Source organism: Microtus oregoni, unplaced genomic scaffold (genome assembly GCF_018167655.1).
Source record: "Microtus oregoni isolate MIOR12 unplaced genomic scaffold, Mior012 000015F_ref0000493, whole genome shotgun sequence".
NCBI lineage: Eukaryota > Metazoa > Chordata > Mammalia > Rodentia > Cricetidae > Microtus > Microtus oregoni.
In genome coordinates this window covers 32,267,475-32,287,634 of record NW_024543074.1, presented here as the reverse complement: position 1 = coordinate 32,287,634, position 20,160 = coordinate 32,267,475, and the positions used below count along the sequence as shown (strand labels likewise).

The 20,160-nt window shown below is 44.0% G+C and overlaps 1 protein-coding gene across 1 annotated transcript in view; it reads right to left on the bottom strand.

The window, feature by feature from the left end:
• Window positions 1–20,160, bottom strand: part of Dnah9 (dynein axonemal heavy chain 9) — a 336,148-nt gene that overhangs the window by 288,814 nt on the left and 27,174 nt on the right. The window contains exons 7-14 of the mRNA XM_041664051.1: window positions 18,543–18,710; window positions 15,283–15,399; window positions 11,118–11,268; window positions 9,648–9,762; window positions 6,623–6,691; window positions 4,779–4,905; window positions 2,020–2,275; window positions 476–717 (exon numbers count right to left, since the gene is read on the bottom strand). Of these exons, the coding sequence (XP_041519985.1) occupies window positions 476–717; window positions 2,020–2,275; window positions 4,779–4,905; window positions 6,623–6,691; window positions 9,648–9,762; window positions 11,118–11,268; window positions 15,283–15,399; window positions 18,543–18,710 (1,245 nt within the window). The remainder of the gene's footprint in view (window positions 1–475; window positions 718–2,019; window positions 2,276–4,778; window positions 4,906–6,622; window positions 6,692–9,647; window positions 9,763–11,117; window positions 11,269–15,282; window positions 15,400–18,542; window positions 18,711–20,160) is intronic.

Below are 20,160 nucleotides of genomic sequence, written 5' to 3'. Positions count from 1 at the left end.
TGTGGGTGGTGGGACATGAGGCTGTCCTGACCACATTACAGGACAAAAAGCCTGGCTGTATTAACTGTGGCACTGCGAGTTCTTTCTTCTGATCATGACAGGGATGTCACGACACACTCTCATCTCTCAAGGCTCTTTAGAGAGACGTCAGAAGGATAATGCGGTAGAGCCACACCAGGCTGCATGGGCGGGGGGCTGACTGGCTAGCGCAGTCGATGATTTTGGATTCTGCTCTGCCATCTCCTCCAAGCTTGAGGGGTTACGGGTGAGACTTGGAGTTAATTTAGACAGTGGTAATACTGACACGTTGATTTGGGGCCCCTGTGATCTCCTGGCTTTAGTTGTTTTACTGTTAGTCTGAAGTTTTATTCTTGCCTTCAGAAGACACAGCATCTATTGATTATTCTAACACACAGACTCCTTTCTAGCATCCAAACACCCTTCTCGATACTGCGTCTAAGAGACCGGTTGTTACCTGAACAAGAGCGTGAATCTTAACGCCAGATTCCCTGATGAGGCCATAGTATTTTTCCTTGCGATCCTGCTGATCATCCAGAGAAAGGGGGCATTCTTTTTTCCCATCTTTTCTCTTAAATATTGGAGACACCCATGTTTTCATGATGTTCTGAATCTCTTCCACATTGTCTTTGGTCTTCTGAATTCTTTGTTCCAGGTCATGAATGCTATTGGTTATTTGCATGGTATAATCCCAAACGCCTGTTCCCCAAAAGAAACAGAATTAACTGAAATGGTACATGGTGGTGGCAAAGCTGAGGGGCTATGTGCTATGGTGGATGGCAGTTTATGCCTGAAGGATTTAGGAGACTTTTCTGTGCAGGTTACTTCATTTTCTTTTTTTCTTTTTTTTTTTATTTTTTCTTTTTGAATAAAAACAAATTTATTTTTTAAAAAAAAAACACCCCCAAATAGTATTTCTTACCTTTCAGTTATCTGTCATCTTCCTTTCCTCTTTGTTTGTTATCTTTTGATGTGTGAACGCTTTCAGTCTTGAATTTCTATTTTTTCTTCTGTTCCTTACACTTTTGATGATGCACTTAGAAACTGCCACCTAAGCCGAGGCCACAGAGGTTTTCACCTGCCTCCTTCTAACGGTTCTATAGTTCTAATTCTTTTTTTTTTATTTATTTTATTTTATTTTATTTTCTATTTTTTTATTTTTTATTTTTTTTAATTTATTTATTTATTAAGGATTTCTGCCTCGATGAGGAATACTGAGAATTCAAGAACAATTGCAGTGGGTTTTTGATCCTACTGCACGTACTGGCTTTGTGGGAGCCTAGGCAGTTTGAATGCTCACCTTACGAGACCTGGATAGAGGTTGGCAGTCCTTGGGCTTCCCACAGGTCAGGGAACCATGATTGCTCTTCGAGCAGATGAGGGAGGGGGACTTGATCGGGGGAGGGGGAGGGAAATGGGAAGCGGTTGTGGGGACGAGGTTACTTCATTTTCAGCAGAGACTGTTCCGTCCTGACTTTATTAAAAAGTCAGCCCTTCCCATAATTCTGATTATACAGTAAGACAAACAATCTAGCTATCACATACATAAGAGTTATTATTGTTACTAGGGAATTCCAGAGAAATTAGATGCTTTTATGTGGATTAGTCATCTTTTGATTATAGTAACTTGCAATGTACTGTGGGTTGAAAAATGGTATTTTTCTCACATATTGGGTAAAGTCCTAACATGGTTAATGGAATATTCTACAACTTTCATGAGCTAGCTATGATCTCCTTTTGGAACTCTAAGCTTTCTGGGGACTTTAATTATCTTTCCTATTCCATAATTCTTCACATTTTAGATTAAACTTTGTGATAGACTTAAAAATCATGGCAATCTTACATAATTTGGGTTTTATATATTTCCCCCTCTGCCCCTGACAAATGCATCTGAAAAGAGGCAGCATTTTGTTTCTAAGCCAAGTCAGCTTGCAGAGGATAATGAGAGGTCTTTTAGCTTCGCTGGGTTTTGCAGTCCCCACATTCCCTTCTGACTGTTACCTTCTGTTTTCCAGCTCAGTGTCTCCTCTGCAGCTCTCAGGCGGAGATCAATATTGTGCAGCTCGTCCTCTACTAGTGGAAATTCCACCTCAAGCAGAGTTTTCATAACCTTGTTGTACCAATTTGCCATCAACTCCAAGTTGGCCACAAGCTGCCGATAGAATTCCCTGGAGGAGAACATGGTTGCTGCTGTCTCGGGAATAAGTTTCACTTCAGTGGACTGAAGATAGCTCATTTCTTTCAACACTGAAATCAGCTGAGGAAAGAAGCCAACACAAGTAGCGTTTGCTCAGGGGCAGCAGGAAAGCAGCTGTGTCCAGGAAGGACCCAAGAATCTCAGGGGTCTAAAGGCCTTGGGCCTCTAGTTGACCTCTGTCCCCATCAGTTCTTGGCATACAGCTCAGGGAAGGAAGAGTAAGCATTCAGCAGAAAGAAGACAACTTGGATGGCAGCAAGATGACCAGTGGTGTAAAATAGAAGAACAAGAAGAGGAGATACTGAGAAAGGAGCCACTGGCAACAAAGGGGAGGGCTTTGTTTCCTATGCTTAGAATATGTGGCTCCTGAGAAGAGGCTATGCCGCCAGAATATTCACCTGGGGGTGGATCACCTGCTTGAACAACCCACAGGCATGCAGAGATGGAAATATAATCTCGGGTAGGGTAGTATCTTCATGCATGCACCCACAGAGGACCTATGCGGGTTGAGAGAAGCCCGTGACAAAGCTGTCAGATGGACTCAGAATAGCCCATGACTTCTGTAACCCTGATCTGGCGTTCCCTTGTATTCTAATACACTAGGAGGTGGGGAAAGAAGTCACCTGGCCTCTACTCCCACAAACTTCTGTGAGTCCCTAGGTTTACTGGCAAATGCAAAAATGAAAAGCCCAGAAGATGAGATCTTAGGAAACACAGAGAGGTCCTGGCAGGGACAAAGCTTTAAATCCTCCCCACTTCCTTATATAAAGCCACCAGACACTAGCTTGCCTTCTAAGAGCTGAGGTCTTCATTGACAACTACCAGCCAGTCAAACTGAGCGTACTAGCCAGCCTTGCTAAGAGGACCAACCAGCCCTACTGAGAATACCAATCGTCCTACTGAGAGTATCAGCCAGCTCTGCTGAAAATACCAGCCAGTCCTACTGAGAATACTAGCCAGCCCTACTGAGAGTACCAGTTGTCCTACTGAGAGTACCAATAAGTTCTACTGAGAGTACCAGCCATACAACTGAAAGTAGGACAAATGATAGCTATTCATTGGGAAATGAATTGTTTCCTATTTACTTTGAAGCATGCTCAAGATGAATACCAAAAACTTCAATATAAAAAGCAAAACCAGAACATGTGTGACTATTATATGCTGAGGTAGAGAAGCTTATTCTAAACAAAACCACAACATAAGATACAAAACTATATGCATAAAATATCAGACAGGTAATAAAATGATAAACTAGAGCAATATCTGAAGATTAGATAGATAGATAGATAGATAGATAGATAGATAGATAGAGGTAGATAATCTCATGTAGTCTAGGCTGACCCTCACCCCTCTCTGTAGCTGAAGATAGCCTTGAATTACCAGTCCTCTTGATTTCATCTCCTGAGTGCTAGGATTACAGATACCAGCACCCCCAACTTTCTTCATTTCTCATTATCTGGGAGTTATTCCCCAAATATCCTAACGAATTACCAGTAAAGGAGACTACTTCTACTAAAGAATGGTTTGTTGGTATATATGAACAAAAGAAGTCATTCACAAGAAATACAAAACCACAATGAGAACATGCTGGAAGCCTACCTTCACCAGTAATCAAATATATGCAATTTTATGGGGAGTTGTTTTTGTATCAATAGTTTGGAAGTGATATTAAGAAACAGAATGTATCCTGTTGTCAGTAGAAGGACTGAGTTCTATCTTTCCAGAGGACAAGATGACAAACTTGATTAAATCTCAAAATGTGGCTATGCTTCAGGTAGTAGGAGTTACACCTCCAGGACAGACCTGTTAGTTGGCACTCATTGCCCCCTCCAAAATTTATAAAACGTAATGTTGCCAAGGGGATGAAATAACCTTTAGTGGAGAACCTTTGATCAGGTCTTTCCCCCAGGACCTTCCTTTGGGATTTTTCATATGCTGTCTAGTAAGATAGATTTTTACATAATAAGATACTGATTCCCAGTTGGATTGTGGGTTCCTTGAAGGCAGAAAAAAAAGTGATATCTCAGCTCTAATGACAATTCCAACATGTATTTCAGACCCTGCACAAGAAGCAAGTGTGTGAGGTAGGTCATGGAAGTCTGCGACCAAATGACAGAAGGTCCTTCACAACGTAATCAAGAGCAAGCAACAATGACTCGGTCATTTATGAACAGCATATACAACCACAGCCCCATACCTTCACATTTTCTAGTCACAACATAGCTGCCTTAGTTGGTATACATATGCTTTATGATGTGTGCACAATGGAAAATCGTTTAGCAATGTATTTCTGAAGAAGCGCCCCTGTTATTATGTAACTCATGCCTGTTTCCTTATTGTGAAAAATCAAATCTACTGGTCAACCTGGAGAAAGATTGTGAACCTGGATAACTTACAAAAATATTCTGACTGAGGATTTAACCCACCACACAAGAAAGTACAGGGTGGAAGTTCTTTCCGTAGTTGTTGAAATTCTTTTAAAAGCCTCTTGACCCTTGAAACCAGCAGGTCCATGGAGGCTGCCGGAAGAGCAGTTAGGTGGAAGTTACCGTCACCCACTGACCTGTGGGCTAAAGTTGACGGAGAGCTGCTTGGTGTGGGGGTCCCGATGCAGAAGTGGCAAGGAGAGGTTGTACTGTGACTTCTCTGACACCGTCTGACACCAGTCCTCATAAAGTCTTCTCTCGTATCTGCAACAACCAGAGACAGCAGCCCCCTCAGAAACACCCTGCAAAGCCCCAGATCCTGGTCCTGCTCTGTGATACAAACTAGAGGCAGCTAGGGTCTGACCCAGCCAGGCTGAGGCAGCACCCTTCAGGAGCTCGCTGATATTTACACGTGGTGCCACTGCAATCAGAGGAGACTAGAAAGACTCTACATGGTCTTTGGGGGTGAGATGGAAAGTCATGCTTAGATCCAGAGACACAGAGAGAAGATATTAGTAACAACGGCTCTCACACTAACCTTCAAGTACCCCATGGAATTCATTATTCGGTTATGACACATTGACATGACACACGCCATGTGCAGAGTTTGGAGACTAAATCAATGAATTAATAACCCAAGATAAATAGAGTAAATGGGGCAGGGGGACAACAGGAAGATTATCGGAAGACAGAGCAGCAAAATCGGTCTTAGAGGGGGTAGTGGGTGTTGGACATCTGACGGCAGAGGCGAGGAGCTGGACGGGAATAAGGAGAGCAAGGAAGCCTCATGGGAGAGATGATAGAGCAATTCTTGTCTCAGTCCCATGGCTGAGCAGAGGTGGCTGATGATCCCATGAAAAGCAAGGGTGAGGTGTGGACGTGAGAAACAGCCAGAATGAACTGGGGACAAAAGGGGAGGATACAGATGAGGCTGGAGGGATGGGGGACTGGGGAATAATGGGAACCTCTGAGAGGTTTCCAGTTGTTAGGGATGTATTGACATTATTGGATTTGACCATAGCATGCACACCGAGGGACACAAAGATGGAGGCAGGGAGGGCTGTCAGAAGCCACTATGTCAGTTCAGGCTGGAGTGGATCTAGTTGTTTGAGAAGAGCCCAGTGACGGAGACAAGGAAGAGAAGATACACCTAAGTATTTACAGGGTATTTGGGCATGGTGGTGAACACCTTTAATCCTAGCACTCAGGAGGCAGAGGCAGGCAGATCTCTGTGATTTTGAGGCCAGCCTGGTCTACAGAGTAAGTTCCAGGACAGTCAGAACTGTTACACAGAGAAACCCTGTCTCAAGTCCCCCCACTCCCCACCCCCCAAAAAAGGATATTTACAGGATAAGGGGGAAATGTGTGGGTTCCTGGCAGATAGAGGTACCACCAGTTCATTTGTCTAACCCAACGGCAGACAATGTCAGAACCTGGGCTTTTTCTGCCTATGCTCTGCTCTCCAGAATCAGGTGAAAGGCAGAAGGCAGTACCGTGTTAGAGGAGGGGGGCCTGTAGACCCTGAACCTCTAAAAGATCCACTGGGCTTTAGAGTAGCAACCATTACGGGCCCAGATGCAAATCTTTCTTTCACTTTCTCTCTCAAAGGATGGAGGCCATATTTCGAAACTTAGTTTCACTCCAGACCGAACACACTACTGCTTTCTGTTCACTGAGCAGTGACTGCAATCCCAGACCTCTCAGAGCACAGTGTGCGGCACCCCTGCCTCTCCACAAGGTTCACAGACCCAGGGACATGACACTGGGAACAGTTGTGTGTCCAGAGGAGAGCCACATTTACCCAGAGACTTGTTTTCAAGACCCTAGAATAATCACTCACAAATTGCTCGGCTATACCGTACAGCACACAGAGATGTCTCAAAGCTGATACAGAACAAGCCCTATGAACAGCAAAAGGCACACGGTGGGGTGGGGGGTGGGGGGCAATCTGCAGGACGACGCAATTGCAGAAGCTGCTTACTTTTCTAACAGTGAGAGCAGATCTTCGTATTTTTGTATCATTCGCTTTCCTTCAGCAGATTGCAGGCACCTATCAGTTCACAGCAAAGGGGGAGAAAAACGAAAGACGATTAGAAGATGCCCAAATTATGACCTGATGTATAAACTGCAGTCTACAGAGAAAGTATTGATAACTGGGAGAACGAGGCAGGAGGAACATGCGTCTGAGCCCTGCCTGGGCTACATGCAGGGATCCTATGCATCTCAAGAAAAACAAAAACCAAACAAAACGGAGATGGGACAGTCCCCTGGGCTGGTTTTCAAAGGGCCTTGGAAGAGATTGCATTCTCCTCCCTGAACATCCTCCACAGGCCACTAGAGGGCATCTGTACATCCTAAAGTTCCAGGCTATTCCCCAGATTAGAGGAACAGTGGACTCTATAGTGCCTGTGGGCTCTGCTAACTGCTCTCTGGGCTAAACTGGTCATATATACACCAGATAATTGAGGTTCCACAAAATATGAATAAAAGGAAAGTTGAGAGAGTAAAGAAAGATTCTAGGTGATATCGTTTTCTGGGTATAAAGAAAAACAGCCATATAACATTAATAACATTATGCGCATGTATATGTGCATATAATATATAGGCAATAGATAAATGATGATTAGTAGATAGATATACAGAGGGAGACAGAGAGAGACAAATACAAGGCCACAGAAACATGGCGACTCCTTTTCACTAGATAGGTACAGGTAGAGGGGTTTCTGAAATCTGTCCAGGACTTGATCAGAAACACTGCTACTCCCTGACATGTTTACATGAATCCCTGGCCACCTCTCAACTCCTAAAATGAGTACACACACAATGCAACACACACACACACACACACACACACACACACACACACACCTGCACGCAGAAACACATCACAAACACTGCAGTCTCACACATGCATGCAGAGGCTTCTGCCAGGAAGCCGAAGATGGCAGCAGAGTGCAGGAGAGTCTGCCCTGCAATACCGCTACCCACAACTCCCCCCCACCCCGCTTTTGACACAAACTGTAATAGAAAATAAATGCCCGGCTCTAGGGAAAACGGGTGAGGTATCTTTAATTTTCAAATATCTTCACACTAACTGTGTGGAGTCTGTTTCTGTGTATCCTGCTAGCAAAACAGGGAAGTTTATTGCTAAATCTTTAACATCCACTTTCTCCTTGTGCCGGTACAGGTTTCTTCACATGTTCCCTGGAGACTCCTACAAACCCCTAACTTGCTCAGAGAGAACTCCGACTGCTTTGCTCCCTTTGTGCTGACTGAGCAGCTGTGTCTCATCATGCTCCGGACCAGGTAGTGGCTTGCCCGTCACAGTCCCTAATTCCCTCACACACTGCAGGATTTCTACAGGTCTCACAAGGGCCACATCTCAGATTTGGATCTGAAAGGACTAAGGCAGAGGCGCATGTGGTTTAATACAGAGCATGCATCGGGCCATGTTGCCCGGTGGTTTGCAGAGAGCAAACCAGAAGCAATGCAATGATGTTTTCACTTTACTTTGTGATAGAAGCCAACAGAATTCTCTCTTTTTAAGAAATGTTATTTTATGTGTGTGAGTGTTTTGCATGTATATGCCTGTGCACTGGTGTTCATGGAGCCAGAGAGGGAATTGGATTTCCTAGACTACAAGCCACCTAGCAAACAGTCATGTTATTTATGGAGGAAGCCCAGAACTAAGAACTAGCTGGGGTGGGGACTACCAAGCCTGGGTACCTCTTGGCAGCTGTGCTCCTTGCAGGATCCACTGAAGTCTCTGGTACAGCCAACCAGCAACTTATCTCTGCCTACTAGCCACCCAGGCCCAGAACACTCTGTCCTTTAGCTGTTGTTCCTAAGGCCATTCTTTGCTGTCCCTGCTCACATGTCTCAGAGTTGGCTTCCTAGGAACCAGACCTCTGGCAGCTAAGCAGTTCCTTTGCCTGGAAGTAGCCTTCATTGCCCCTGCATGTCTTCTTCGTTTTGCATTAAGGGATATATCCAAGGGGGCTGGGGGCTCAGTCCTGCTTCAGGCAGAATTCTCTATGGCTGGAGACCATTGGGAAGAACTGTGGGCTGGAAGCTGGAGCCCCAGATGTCTCTCAGTGATTTCTTGACTGTCTCTGGGACCAGAGGGGAGTCACTGCTCTTCTTTATGCCTGGTTTCTCTATCTGCAGCATTAAAAAGCTTATCCAGGGCAGAACAGATATCAGCTTCTCTCTAAGGGGGATTGCTCGTGTCAGAGTTGCTTCTCTGACTAGTGACCCTGGAGTGGGGGAGTGACTGATCCCTACAGATGCCATGCTTCTGTCTCACGTCTTGAAAGAAATTTAATCTTGCTACCTGAGCCCCGGGTCTCCACGGACATCCCTGACTCACGCCAATGGCCAGCTTCCAAATCCTTTGCCTTTGTTGCTCTTAGCAATGCCAAGGACTTTGAACAAGATCAAGTTGTCTACAAAGAAGGCATCAGAGGAAGACTGCCTGTCCCTGGACAGGAGGCATCCCAAACACTGTGTCTCCTCTTGCTTCTTGCTAGCAGGCAAGAGTCTTCTAAGCGGCTCAGCTTCTAGACCCAGCCATGAAGCAAGGTTGTACTTCCCTAAGCTGGCTACCATTAATCACCAAAGGGAGTTTGCCAAAGAAACAGAGTCCCAGCTCAGATTCAGACTTGACATGTGAGGCCAGGGAGCTACATCTCTAAAAAGATCACACATCATACTTGGGAATTACTTGCCATTTCCCAACTACCCCAGTGGCACAGAGAGTTCTTTTCCAAGGAAGCAATATTGAGGGCCTCCTCAGAGTATGAAACCCCTGGTTTGGTTTTCCTATGGCAGGCTAAGCATCAGTTAACCCTGAAGGATCCACATCTCAGCCCACATGTACTAAAATCATCACTGTTTAATAGAACCTAGTCTGGGGCTGAGCAAGGAATGATGGGTAGATATTTTGTTTCTGGGGGGCTGGTGCCAGGGAGGCTCAGTCAGGTGCCTCTCAAGAATCAGATACTTACGGATGTGTGGTGTGTGTGAAGTTGCTGAAGGGACCCTGGATGCGCTGCCTCAGCTCCCGTGCCCAGCGGATGCCCCCAGCCATGGTGGGCATGTTCTTGTGCACAGGCGAGAATCCTGCAGACAGGAATAACTACACTGAAGAGAAGGCACAGCCCCCAGCTCCCCTCCACTGCAGGAGAGCTTTTTCTAGTTTTCCCTACATTGCTGCATCTATTTCCAGACTGACATCGCCCTGGGCCCACACTGAGTCAAATGCCTGACTAAAGAGACCCTTGGGAGAGTACAACAGCTCAGGGAACATGACTCCCCTGCCCAGTCATTCTGACCGGTCTGGCAGCTGGTCATTACTTTTCAGGATATCTCAAGAAAGTTTTGCTTGAACACTGAGGGTTGAAGACAACTGTCTCAAACAGAAAGGTTCATCTTTCTGAGACTCGGTTTTCTCTGTTGTAAAATGGGGGTGGCATCTCTCTTTTGCTTAGCAACAGTCAAAGGATTTTGTTGGAATTCAGTCAGGTTATGATTATAATTCAGCCATGTGGATTATGAAGTATGTCAGCTGCCTGTGTTTAGTATCTCAGTCCATATATTGAATTTCTTTCTCTATAAACAGTTACCACGATTTAGCAAAAGGGAGATTTCACCTAAAGATAAAACCACTCTACGTTCAGTTTCCCTGGTAGGATTAAGGCTGCCCACCATCTCCTGTCATTTCTAACTCTGCAGAGGAGCTGAGGGGACTCTCCTTTTACCTCACCGTGAGCTCCACTGCAGAGGTGTGACATCTCAGGGTTTACATTAGCTGCAGACTCTATCTTACATGTTTGAAAGTCAAACATGAGTTTATTTCAGTTTCCTACATGTTTCTTGAGTCCTTGCTAGATGCAAGGCATCTGTTTGGGGTCTGGGTGAGAGGCAAAATAATTAATACTGAAAGGTGGTTCATCACAGCGGGTGAGCCACATTCCACCCGAGACGGAAAGAGTGGTCACTAGAGGACTGTGGTCAACAGGTCCAAGGGTGGGAGAAGATAGTGTGAAGTGTGACAGCCCCTGGTCGCACTCCTGCTAGTTCCTCCCTCCAGAAGCACAGTGGTTACGGCAATGCAGGGCACAGGTAACTTCTTTCCAGGCATATAAAATGTGCATTGAGTGATCATGACAATCAACCAGTGTGACAACAGGGATCCATTAGTTCACCGATTATGCCAAGGCCACAGCAGACCAGTGGTACTCATGGTTTCACTGATCTAGGTCACCCCAGCCATCTCATTCTCCCACACTGAGAAAAGTACAGGTCAGTGAACTCTGCAATCGCCCAAGATGATCTGGAATTTCCAGCAGGAAGGGCTATGCTTGTTGCTCTCTGAGGATGCCCTGTATCTGTAAGTTATTCCGAGGAGCATAAGTGTATTCTGCCCATTCCAGTAACAGAACACATCCCTCATACTCCCCTGGCAACCGCCCTACCATGCTCCGCCTCCTCCTGGATGCGCTGACTATAGAGGAGCCTCACAGCGTCCAGGTCTCTGCTGAACATTCGGATGAGGGCCAAGTATTTGTGTGACACATCGTGTTCTACCAGAGGCCTTTCAAGGAGGGTTCCCGCGATGTCTAACAGCTGTAGAGAGGATAATGACAGGCACTTAACCTTCCCGGGGCTGCCAACCTTTTGCTTCCTGTTCTGTTTTCCCCTTCTTATGACTCAGTATAGGAACGATGCACATATGTTATGGTGGAACTCTAGCAGTGACCCCACATGGTGATATTTAGAACTTTTCCCTTCTCCTTTCTTGGCTGCTTAGATAGTTGGGGGAAGGTTGGGAGTATTTGCTTTCTGAGTGAAGTTTTCACTCTGGCACAGGCTTGGCCTGGAACTTATGATCCTTCCATCTCGGCATCCCTAGTATGGGGATTACTCATCTGTCCCACCTCAAGTACTCTGTCCTTTGTCATGCTGGGAATCTACCAAGATTCCTAAGGGTTGAAATAAAAGGAAAACAAAAGACACAGGAAGGGAGACTGAACAGTACATGGAGTATACAACACATAAGGGCGGGTGGTTGTAATGTGCAGACAGAGGTTGCTGTCCCACCTGGTCCTGCAGTCATTCCGTCCCAAAGAAACACACAGAGGTCTACGTTATTTATAAACTGGTTGGCCTATTAGCTCAGGCTTCTTATCAACTAACTCTGATATCTTAACTCATAATTCTTGTCTGTGTTAGCCACATGGCTTGGCACCTTCTATCAGTGAAGCATTCTCATCTTGCTTCCTCTGCATCTGGGTGACAGCTGCAGACTGAGCCTTTCCTCTTCCCAGAATTCTCCTATTCTGGTTGTCCTGCCTATACTTCCTGCTTGGCTACTAGCCAATCAGCATTTTATTAAACCAACACAAGTAACAAATCTTTACAGGGTACAAGACCATTGTCTCACAGTAGTGAAGGAAAAAGATAGAAGAATGTTTCAGGAATGAGATGAGCTGCCCTGTCAATCATAGACCTGACAAGGACAATCTGAGGTGTTTTCCTGTACATTAAATCAAGCCTAAGGTGTTTACAAAAAAAAAAAAAGGACATTGTTTAGTGATGCCCTGTTCCTGTATTGTGAATTTTTTAAGTGTGATGCTGCCTCAGCCTTACAGGCTTACAGACACACAGGGACTCAGTCATATTAGGATAAGTACTACTGTTTTTAAACCTGAACTCCATTATACCAGTGGTTCACAAACTCCCTAACCCTTTAATACTGTTGTGGTGGTGTCCTCCAACTATAAAATTATTTTATTGCTACTTCATAACTGTAATTTTGCTACCTTTTAGGAATTGGAATGTGAATATTTTTGGAGATAGAGGTTTGCCAAGAGTCAAGACCCACAGGTTGAGAAATGCTGTGTTATAAGCTCCCATTTCTACTTCACACTTTAAGTCAGAGGTCAAAAAAGAACAGCCACTGCAGGGGCAAATTTGTTTCATGGTACATTTTTCAAATGGTCTTTTTCAGAGAGAGAGAGAGAGAGAGAGAGAGAGAGATCAATGAAAATTGTATATAAAAGTCAAGATTATACCCATAAATCCTACAACTGGAAGTGGAATAGACCCCATGTGTCCTAGACCTGAAGCCCATTCTGCCACAAGCTCACGCCACACCAAGCCATTCTCTCATTGCTTTTTAAAATCACTACACTTCAAAGTATGAGAAGGGGGAAAGACGGCAAGTGCCCGGAGATGGTGAGTCTGGCCCAGAATCTGAGATTGCTCTAGAAAGTCTTGAGTTTTCAGGTCATTCCATGGATAACAGAAAAGCACAGAGAAGAGTCAAGTGGGTCAGGATGCACTTTATCCCAGGACAGATAGCTTGAAGTGTTTGCTAAGTGATTCTAGGTACACTGTGAGAACTGACCCAAGAATCATTCCCCAAGTGCCATTTACCATTATTTTTTGGAACAATGTCTTTCACTGGCTTGGAACTCACTAAGTAGGCTACGCTGACCAGCCAGCAAACCCGAAGGATTTACTTGGCTCTGTATCTTCATGATTTAGACAATAAGCCTGATTTTTCAAAAACTTGAGCTCTAGGGATTGATCTCAGGTCCTTATGCTTATAAAAGAAACACGTTGCTAACTGAACTATCTACAGCCTGAGAAAGCAACTCCCTTTGATGGAGGCATAAGAGAGCAGCTGTGTTCAGTGTATTCTCCGCTGTGTTATGGACTAAATCTTCCTGCCGAGACTATGCAGACAAGGGTGCTGATAGTCATCTTGTGCTACTGGCCCGAGGTCTTTGACCCACATGTTCCCTGGCCATGACATCCAAGCTGCATATAATGTTAGATGATTGTGTAGCAGCAACAGGGGTGGGTGTCTGGGGTTAGATGATCTCTCTGGAAAGCTCCCTAGATTCTAAAACCTACTTATTTCTCTGAATTGATATTCACTGGAACATTTGCACTGGGTGATGGAGGAAGGAAAAGTTTTAATTTCCTAATGGTGAGGTGACCAAAAAGAGAAATGGGTCAGGCAGGAGGGACCAGCTGGCTGTGGTTTCCCCAGTGCTTTCCAAGAGCTGTTAAAAGGAGGAGTTAGGGTTAGCTAAGGGATCTGCTTTTATGAGTGCACTTTGGGAGTCTGGCTACAAACAGAGATGTTTCAGGACCAGGGCCAAGGCTATAAAGGATTCCTTCTTCTTTTGACTAGAATCCTTACTCCATATATTTTAAGAACTGAACATTTTTAAAACCTATAGATAGAGGTATGCTCCCGAGATAAATGTAGGTGTTTTCATGAAGGGAGCATCTAAAGAGCAATAGGAAGACTTCAAATACCTTCCTGAGAAGATGAATTCCCAAAGGAGACTAGACAGAGAGCTGTCACATGCAATGATATCATAGGCAGTGATAGAGATGAGCACAGTGGATGACATGAACATCCTAGGAATGGCAGGTGCAAAGGTTTTCCTAGGGTGGGAGAGAATTGTCTCAACACATGAGTAGAGTTACAACTTCACAGTGTATCTGGTTTCTGACTCCCATTTCGTCATGACAGCTAATGGTATATAAGATCATTCTATGGACACATGTAAACCTTTTCTGATGTTTAAAGAGGAATTTCTGAAGTCTTAAAAGGTGAACTATTAAATAACAGGTGTTTATTAAATCACACACACATTCAACAGCAAATGGAGCATGGCACATTTGGGTTATTTAATATTCTAGAATAGCATAGATTTGCCCATCCAAGGTTCATGTGTCTTTGACAATTGTCCTACAAATCACTTAGTCTATGAACATTTTCAATGGCCAGAAATTTAACTACTTCTCAAGAATGTTCATTTCATCTTGAAAGCACTGACAGAAATCTTTTTCCTCTTTTGAACCAAAAATGCCTCTCCCTGTGACTTTCTCCTGATTCAAGTCCTCAAAGCACCAGGCCTCTCCACAGTCTGCAGGAGTCCTGCCACACTCAACAGAGTCCTATATTCCACATCAGCTTTCCTGACTGTGCAGCTACTTATGCCCTCACCATCCTACACTTTCTTTACTTCCCCCCCCCCTTTGTTTTTCGAGATAGGGGTTTTCGGTATAGCTTTGAAGCCTTTCCTGGAAGTTGCTATGCAGACCAGGCTGGCCTCGAACTCACAGAGATCCACCTACCTCTGTCTCCCAAGTACTGGGATTAAAGGCGTGTGCCACCACTGTCAGCTTCTCTATTCCTTTTACCACTCAATATGGAAGAAATAGAGCCAGGGCAAGAATTATTCTAGCTACTTGTGTCTGGGTCCTATAAATCACTTCTTGGTAAATGCTTTGCTCCAGGCTAAGTCAACCTTGCCTTAATGCTTAATCAGCCGTGATATTGCTGAGCCATGCTTCCAGGGCAGTAACCACACTGGACATTTTTACTCTTAATGGTGACCTTACTGATAGATGTATGGTGTCTAAAAAGATCACTCTAATTTTCAAAGCATTTTTACATGTTCAAAATTCGTACGTGATCTGCCTGAAAAGCCCAATTATATATTCACACCCTCCAAGGGGAAATATTTGTAGGAAGAAACTGGAAGGGTAGCCTTATTGTCCTCTGATGAGTGTTGAGGGGGAACTCACGGAGACTTCTGCTCCACTTGCACTGACCTTAAAGGCATGTTCCACATCAGGTGTATCATCAAAAGCTTGAATTAAGATTGTCGCCAATCTCCGGTCAAGATCTTCCACTCTCTTGTTAAATTCACGGACATCATTTTCAAATTCCTGAGGAGACATCGCATGTATGTAAGGAAAGCATCATTTTCTGCAACCCAGTCTCACTACAGTCTTGGTTGCTAACCCTCGTGGTAAACACAGTCAAACCAAAGATTATTTGAATTCTCTACCCCTCGCCATGTATCCTAGCTCCTTTGTTGCTTTATAAAACACTGACCAAAAACCCTTTGAGAGGAAAAGGTTTACTTGGCTCACACTTCCACATTACAGTCCATCATTAAAGGAAGTTGGAGCAGAAACTTGGAGACAGGAACTGAAGTGGAAGCCACGAAGGAAAGCTGCTTATTGGCTTGGTTTTCTGGCTTGCTTAGCTTTATGATGCAGACAAGACCGACTTGCTTAGGGATGGTTTCACCCACAGTGGGCTGGGACCTCCCATACCAATCAATAAGGAAGAAAATGCCCCACAGACATGCCCAGAGGCCAATGCAAGGGAGGCAATTCTCCAACTGAGTTGTCTTCTCCTAGGAATGTCTAGGTGTGTGTCAAGTGGACGAAACCTAACTATGACACCATGGTAGCAGGACACTCTGACCCAAATGGCACAGTTGAGTGAAACATGAGTTTGCCATCCACTCGCCTTCCTGTGTCCTTGTCCCTTCCATTTTGCGAGTTTCCTTCTCTTCTGTCCACAGTGTCAGCACACACTACTCTAGATTTTCTCAGCAGCCTACAGCCCCAAGGGCACCGCCTTCTTGTCTTCCTCTCCCAAGTCAAAATGTTTTTCTTTTTCAAAGCAACTGAATTAATCGAGTCTTTAAAAGGAAAGTAAGCTAATTAAATGGATACACACTATTCCTTCCAAATACACCTTAATTGGCTAAAATGGCAATTAACCATTATTCTTAAGTTTCCTAATTTAGCAAATAAAAATGCAGACTACACAGTTAAATTTGAGTTGCAGATAAGCAATTATTTTTTAAAAATTATCTAAGTCTGTTTTAATAATTGTCCTTTACTTACCAAACTTAAATGTGTCTTTCTTCTTAGGGTGTAGGAATTTTCAAGAGAACTTCAACTCTCTAATTTGTTGAATTACTATTTGTTATTATTGTTTTCCAATAGTAATGTGTTCTTATTTTACATTTTAAAGATTTTTTTATTTTCATTTATGTGTAGGAGTGTGTTTGTGTGGTGTGCATATGAGTACAGGTGCCTGCAGGGCCAGAAGAGGGCGTCAAATCTCCTGGAGCTGAAATTGCCCAACATGGGGGCTGAGAACTGAACTCAGGTCCTCTACAAGAGCAACAAGCACTCTTAACCACTGAGCCATCTCTCCAGGCCTCACATGTGAAAAGTAGGAAAACATAGTATATTCCTACTTTCCAGCTACATTGGCATTTTGGTGTTATGGTATGCTTTCATACATCTGGCAAAGTATATGTGTATGCATTATGTGTGTATAAAATATGGACATATATTTAAGTGAAGACTGCTCATTCAATCCTGGCTTCCCAGACCCAAATAATCACACAGAAACTGTATTAATTACAACACTGTTTGGCTTATTAGCTCAAGTTTCTTATTAACTAATTCTTCAATCTTAAATTAACTATTTCTACTCATCTATGCACCATCACGAGGCTGTGGCCTACCAGTAAGTTTTTCTGGTGACTTTCTCCTTCAGCAGCTACATGGCATCTACTCTCTCTCTCTATCCCTTCCAGCCTGGCTATATTCTGTCCTGCCATAGGCCAAAGCAGCTTTATTCATTAACCAATAAAAGCAACATATATACAGAAGGGCTTCCCACATTACATATATAATGTGTACTTATATATAATATATATACAAAATAAATGGGATATGTGAGATTTGTTATACAGTTGCAAACACATCATATATGTAACATATGTATAATATATATTAAATATGTGTATACATTCTCTTTTGTAATCTATCTTTCTTCTTTCTTCTTTCAACTAATGGAATTTTCATTAAGTCCCATCACCCTGGATCTGGCCAGCGAGGGTCCTTGGAAACTGAATATGCTCAGAACAGATTCCTGTCCTAATTTTTGTTCTTCCTTTCTGGATTACAGTTTCTTCTCCTGCAATCCTCCTTTCTTTGGGGAGAAATCTATTACCTTTCCCATGGTAGCAAGTTCTTTATTCTCCTCTGGTGCTTTTGAATTCATAGGTTATGGCTGTGGGGGGGCTGTGGGTGAGATCTCGGCTCTGTGTCCCAATCTTAGAAAATTTGTACTTGCTCTTGCTTATCTTGAGTGAGCTTCCTTTACCTAACCTTGAACTGCTAATAAACTTCTACCGATATGCCTGGCCTTTGCTTGGCAGTCTGTGCTTGAAGCTTATAATTTATTAGCAGCTTTATTGAGTATGATTGGTCAAATGGTGTGTTTAAGGTACGCAGTGATGTTTTGATTCATGTGCACACTTGTGAAATGATCAAAGCAAAGAAGGGAGTGGATCTATCATGATTGGTGGGTTTAACATATAGATTTTTTTATTCAAAATCCATAAGAATCCATCCCCTCATATAACTAGAACTGTGTGCACACACAAGCATGCGTGTGTGTGTGTTTGCCCTTAGAACCCCCCCCCAACAGATTTCAAACATATAATACAGCACTATTATCATTGCCACATTGTTCATTATACCTGTAGAACACTTACCCTGCATCAAGGATACTTTGTAATTGACCAACTCCTCCCATTTCTCTTGGTCTCAGCCCAGAGGCCAGGTTCATTCTAGTGAGCTCGATATACCTGACAATTTGACCATCTTAGATACCAGGTTTAAGAGAGGTCATGAAGTTATTTCTCCTTTTACATCTGGCTTGTTTTGCTCAGCTCAAACTTTTGAAGCCATAAATTCGGCACTGCTTCCCCTGTCTTCCCACGCCGACAGCTCTAGGTAGCAGTAATCTGCATCTGTCAGTGGTGGGGAGAAGCTCTTTCTTATTTTTATCCTCTACATGCAAAATAATTAGGATCTTTCTAATGGCACAAGGATGACAATTTCTCCTGACCCTAACAATAAATAACAAAAGCACTAGGACCACAGAGCTGAAGATGATTCTTAAGAAGAAAGACAGGTAAACGAACACTTGGGTGCTGCAGATAGAGACAACTGAAAAAGGGGGCCAGGGATTTAACCCCTCCTAGCCCTACCATGCTCTGGAGGTCCAAGCAGTCGTAAGGGCACTCCAAGAAGACCTTGTACATCTCCTCGAACTCCTCGTGCATTTGCTGGACTTGCTGACTCAGGGCATTTCCTCGGATGCCACTGAACTCAAGCTTCTCCAGCTTCTCAAAATCCAAGGCTGTCTTCAGAAGACCCTATCAGGACAATTCACAAACAGTTAAGGGAACCCTCGCCACCCTCATCCTCACTACCAAATGGAGGAGACAGAAATTACAGGGGTGCTGGTTGCTTAAGAAAATGCAAGGACTGGTTAGATTTTTTTTTTAACCTTATTATCAGATTGGATTGCTCAAACCCTATGAAATACTGAAGAAAAAGTACAGATAAGGTGGATTCACAGAAGCCAGAGTAAACAAGCAAATCAAAAAATGTATGTTTCAGCATCTCTGGGTTCTGTTACATATTGGTAAGAATCGGTGGGTTCAGTGTGGATTTTTATTTTAAAAAGTCAGTGTCAAGCCAGGCTAGTGATGCATGCCTGTACTCCCAGCACCGAGGGAATGGAGGCAGGATGATCAGGGCCAGTCTTATTTAATAGTGCATTTGAGGACCTGTGTTCAAGAGGGTACTGATAGGAGTTAACCCTACAAACAGCCTGGAATACCAATTCAGAGGTGGCACTGGCCTTCTTACAAGTCCCTCTACCATCATCTTCCAGCACAAGTGTCCTGGGGCAGGTCAAACCTCATTCCATCTCAGAGAGAGAAGGCAGTCACTTACCATCGCTCTGTTGGGTTTCTCCATGTTAACGCTCCATGACACTGTGGTGGGCTAACTAACTCCAGTTAGTGCAGGCATAGGATTGAAGTGCACGCCAGGACACAGTGTGTATTATTGTCACCACAGACACACCACATCCCTGCTGTGCTCAGAATTAAATAGCAGATGGATGACATAGCCCAAAAGCATTGGGGAGGTGTCCCTTTCAAGGCTATGGACGTCATGTCACATCTAATAGTGTAAATGCCTTCTGAGAGTGCTGAATGGGGAAGATCGAATTGATCCCTTGTGAATACCTGTCTAAAATCACTAAAGCTCCAAACTAAACCACGCTTGCTGTCAGAACCCTCAGACTATGGACCTATTACTCCCACGGAGAGATGAAGCTAAAGGTTATAAGTCATTCTACAAACAGTTTGCAAGGACCCTTGGGAAGGGTCCTCCAACATGAAGAGGTTAGAAGGGCAAGAGCGGGTCCTAGTACCCCACCCATGCTGGGACACATCAGGTCCTGCCTCTACTCCAACACTTTCCATACTGCTACTGACACCAAGTCCAGAAGTAATAAGAGAGGCACAGCAGTGAGAAGGAGCCAGCACCTTCCCACATGGCCAGGAGGTCACCCAGGAAGCTTCTGGCAACCATTCAGAAGTCTATTCCTTCAGTCAGGCTGAGGCATCATCATTAGAAGAGGCAGGACAAGGACAGCAGCAAAGAAGAGACCAGGCGCAAGAATCAAAGCTTCTGCCTCCTGGGGCAGGGTGAGGAAATCACTACTTTAAAATATTAGGATTAACATCATAGAGAGGGCACCTGTCTCCAGTTCTATCCTCAGAATTAGAAAAGGGAAAAAGGAGATGGGGG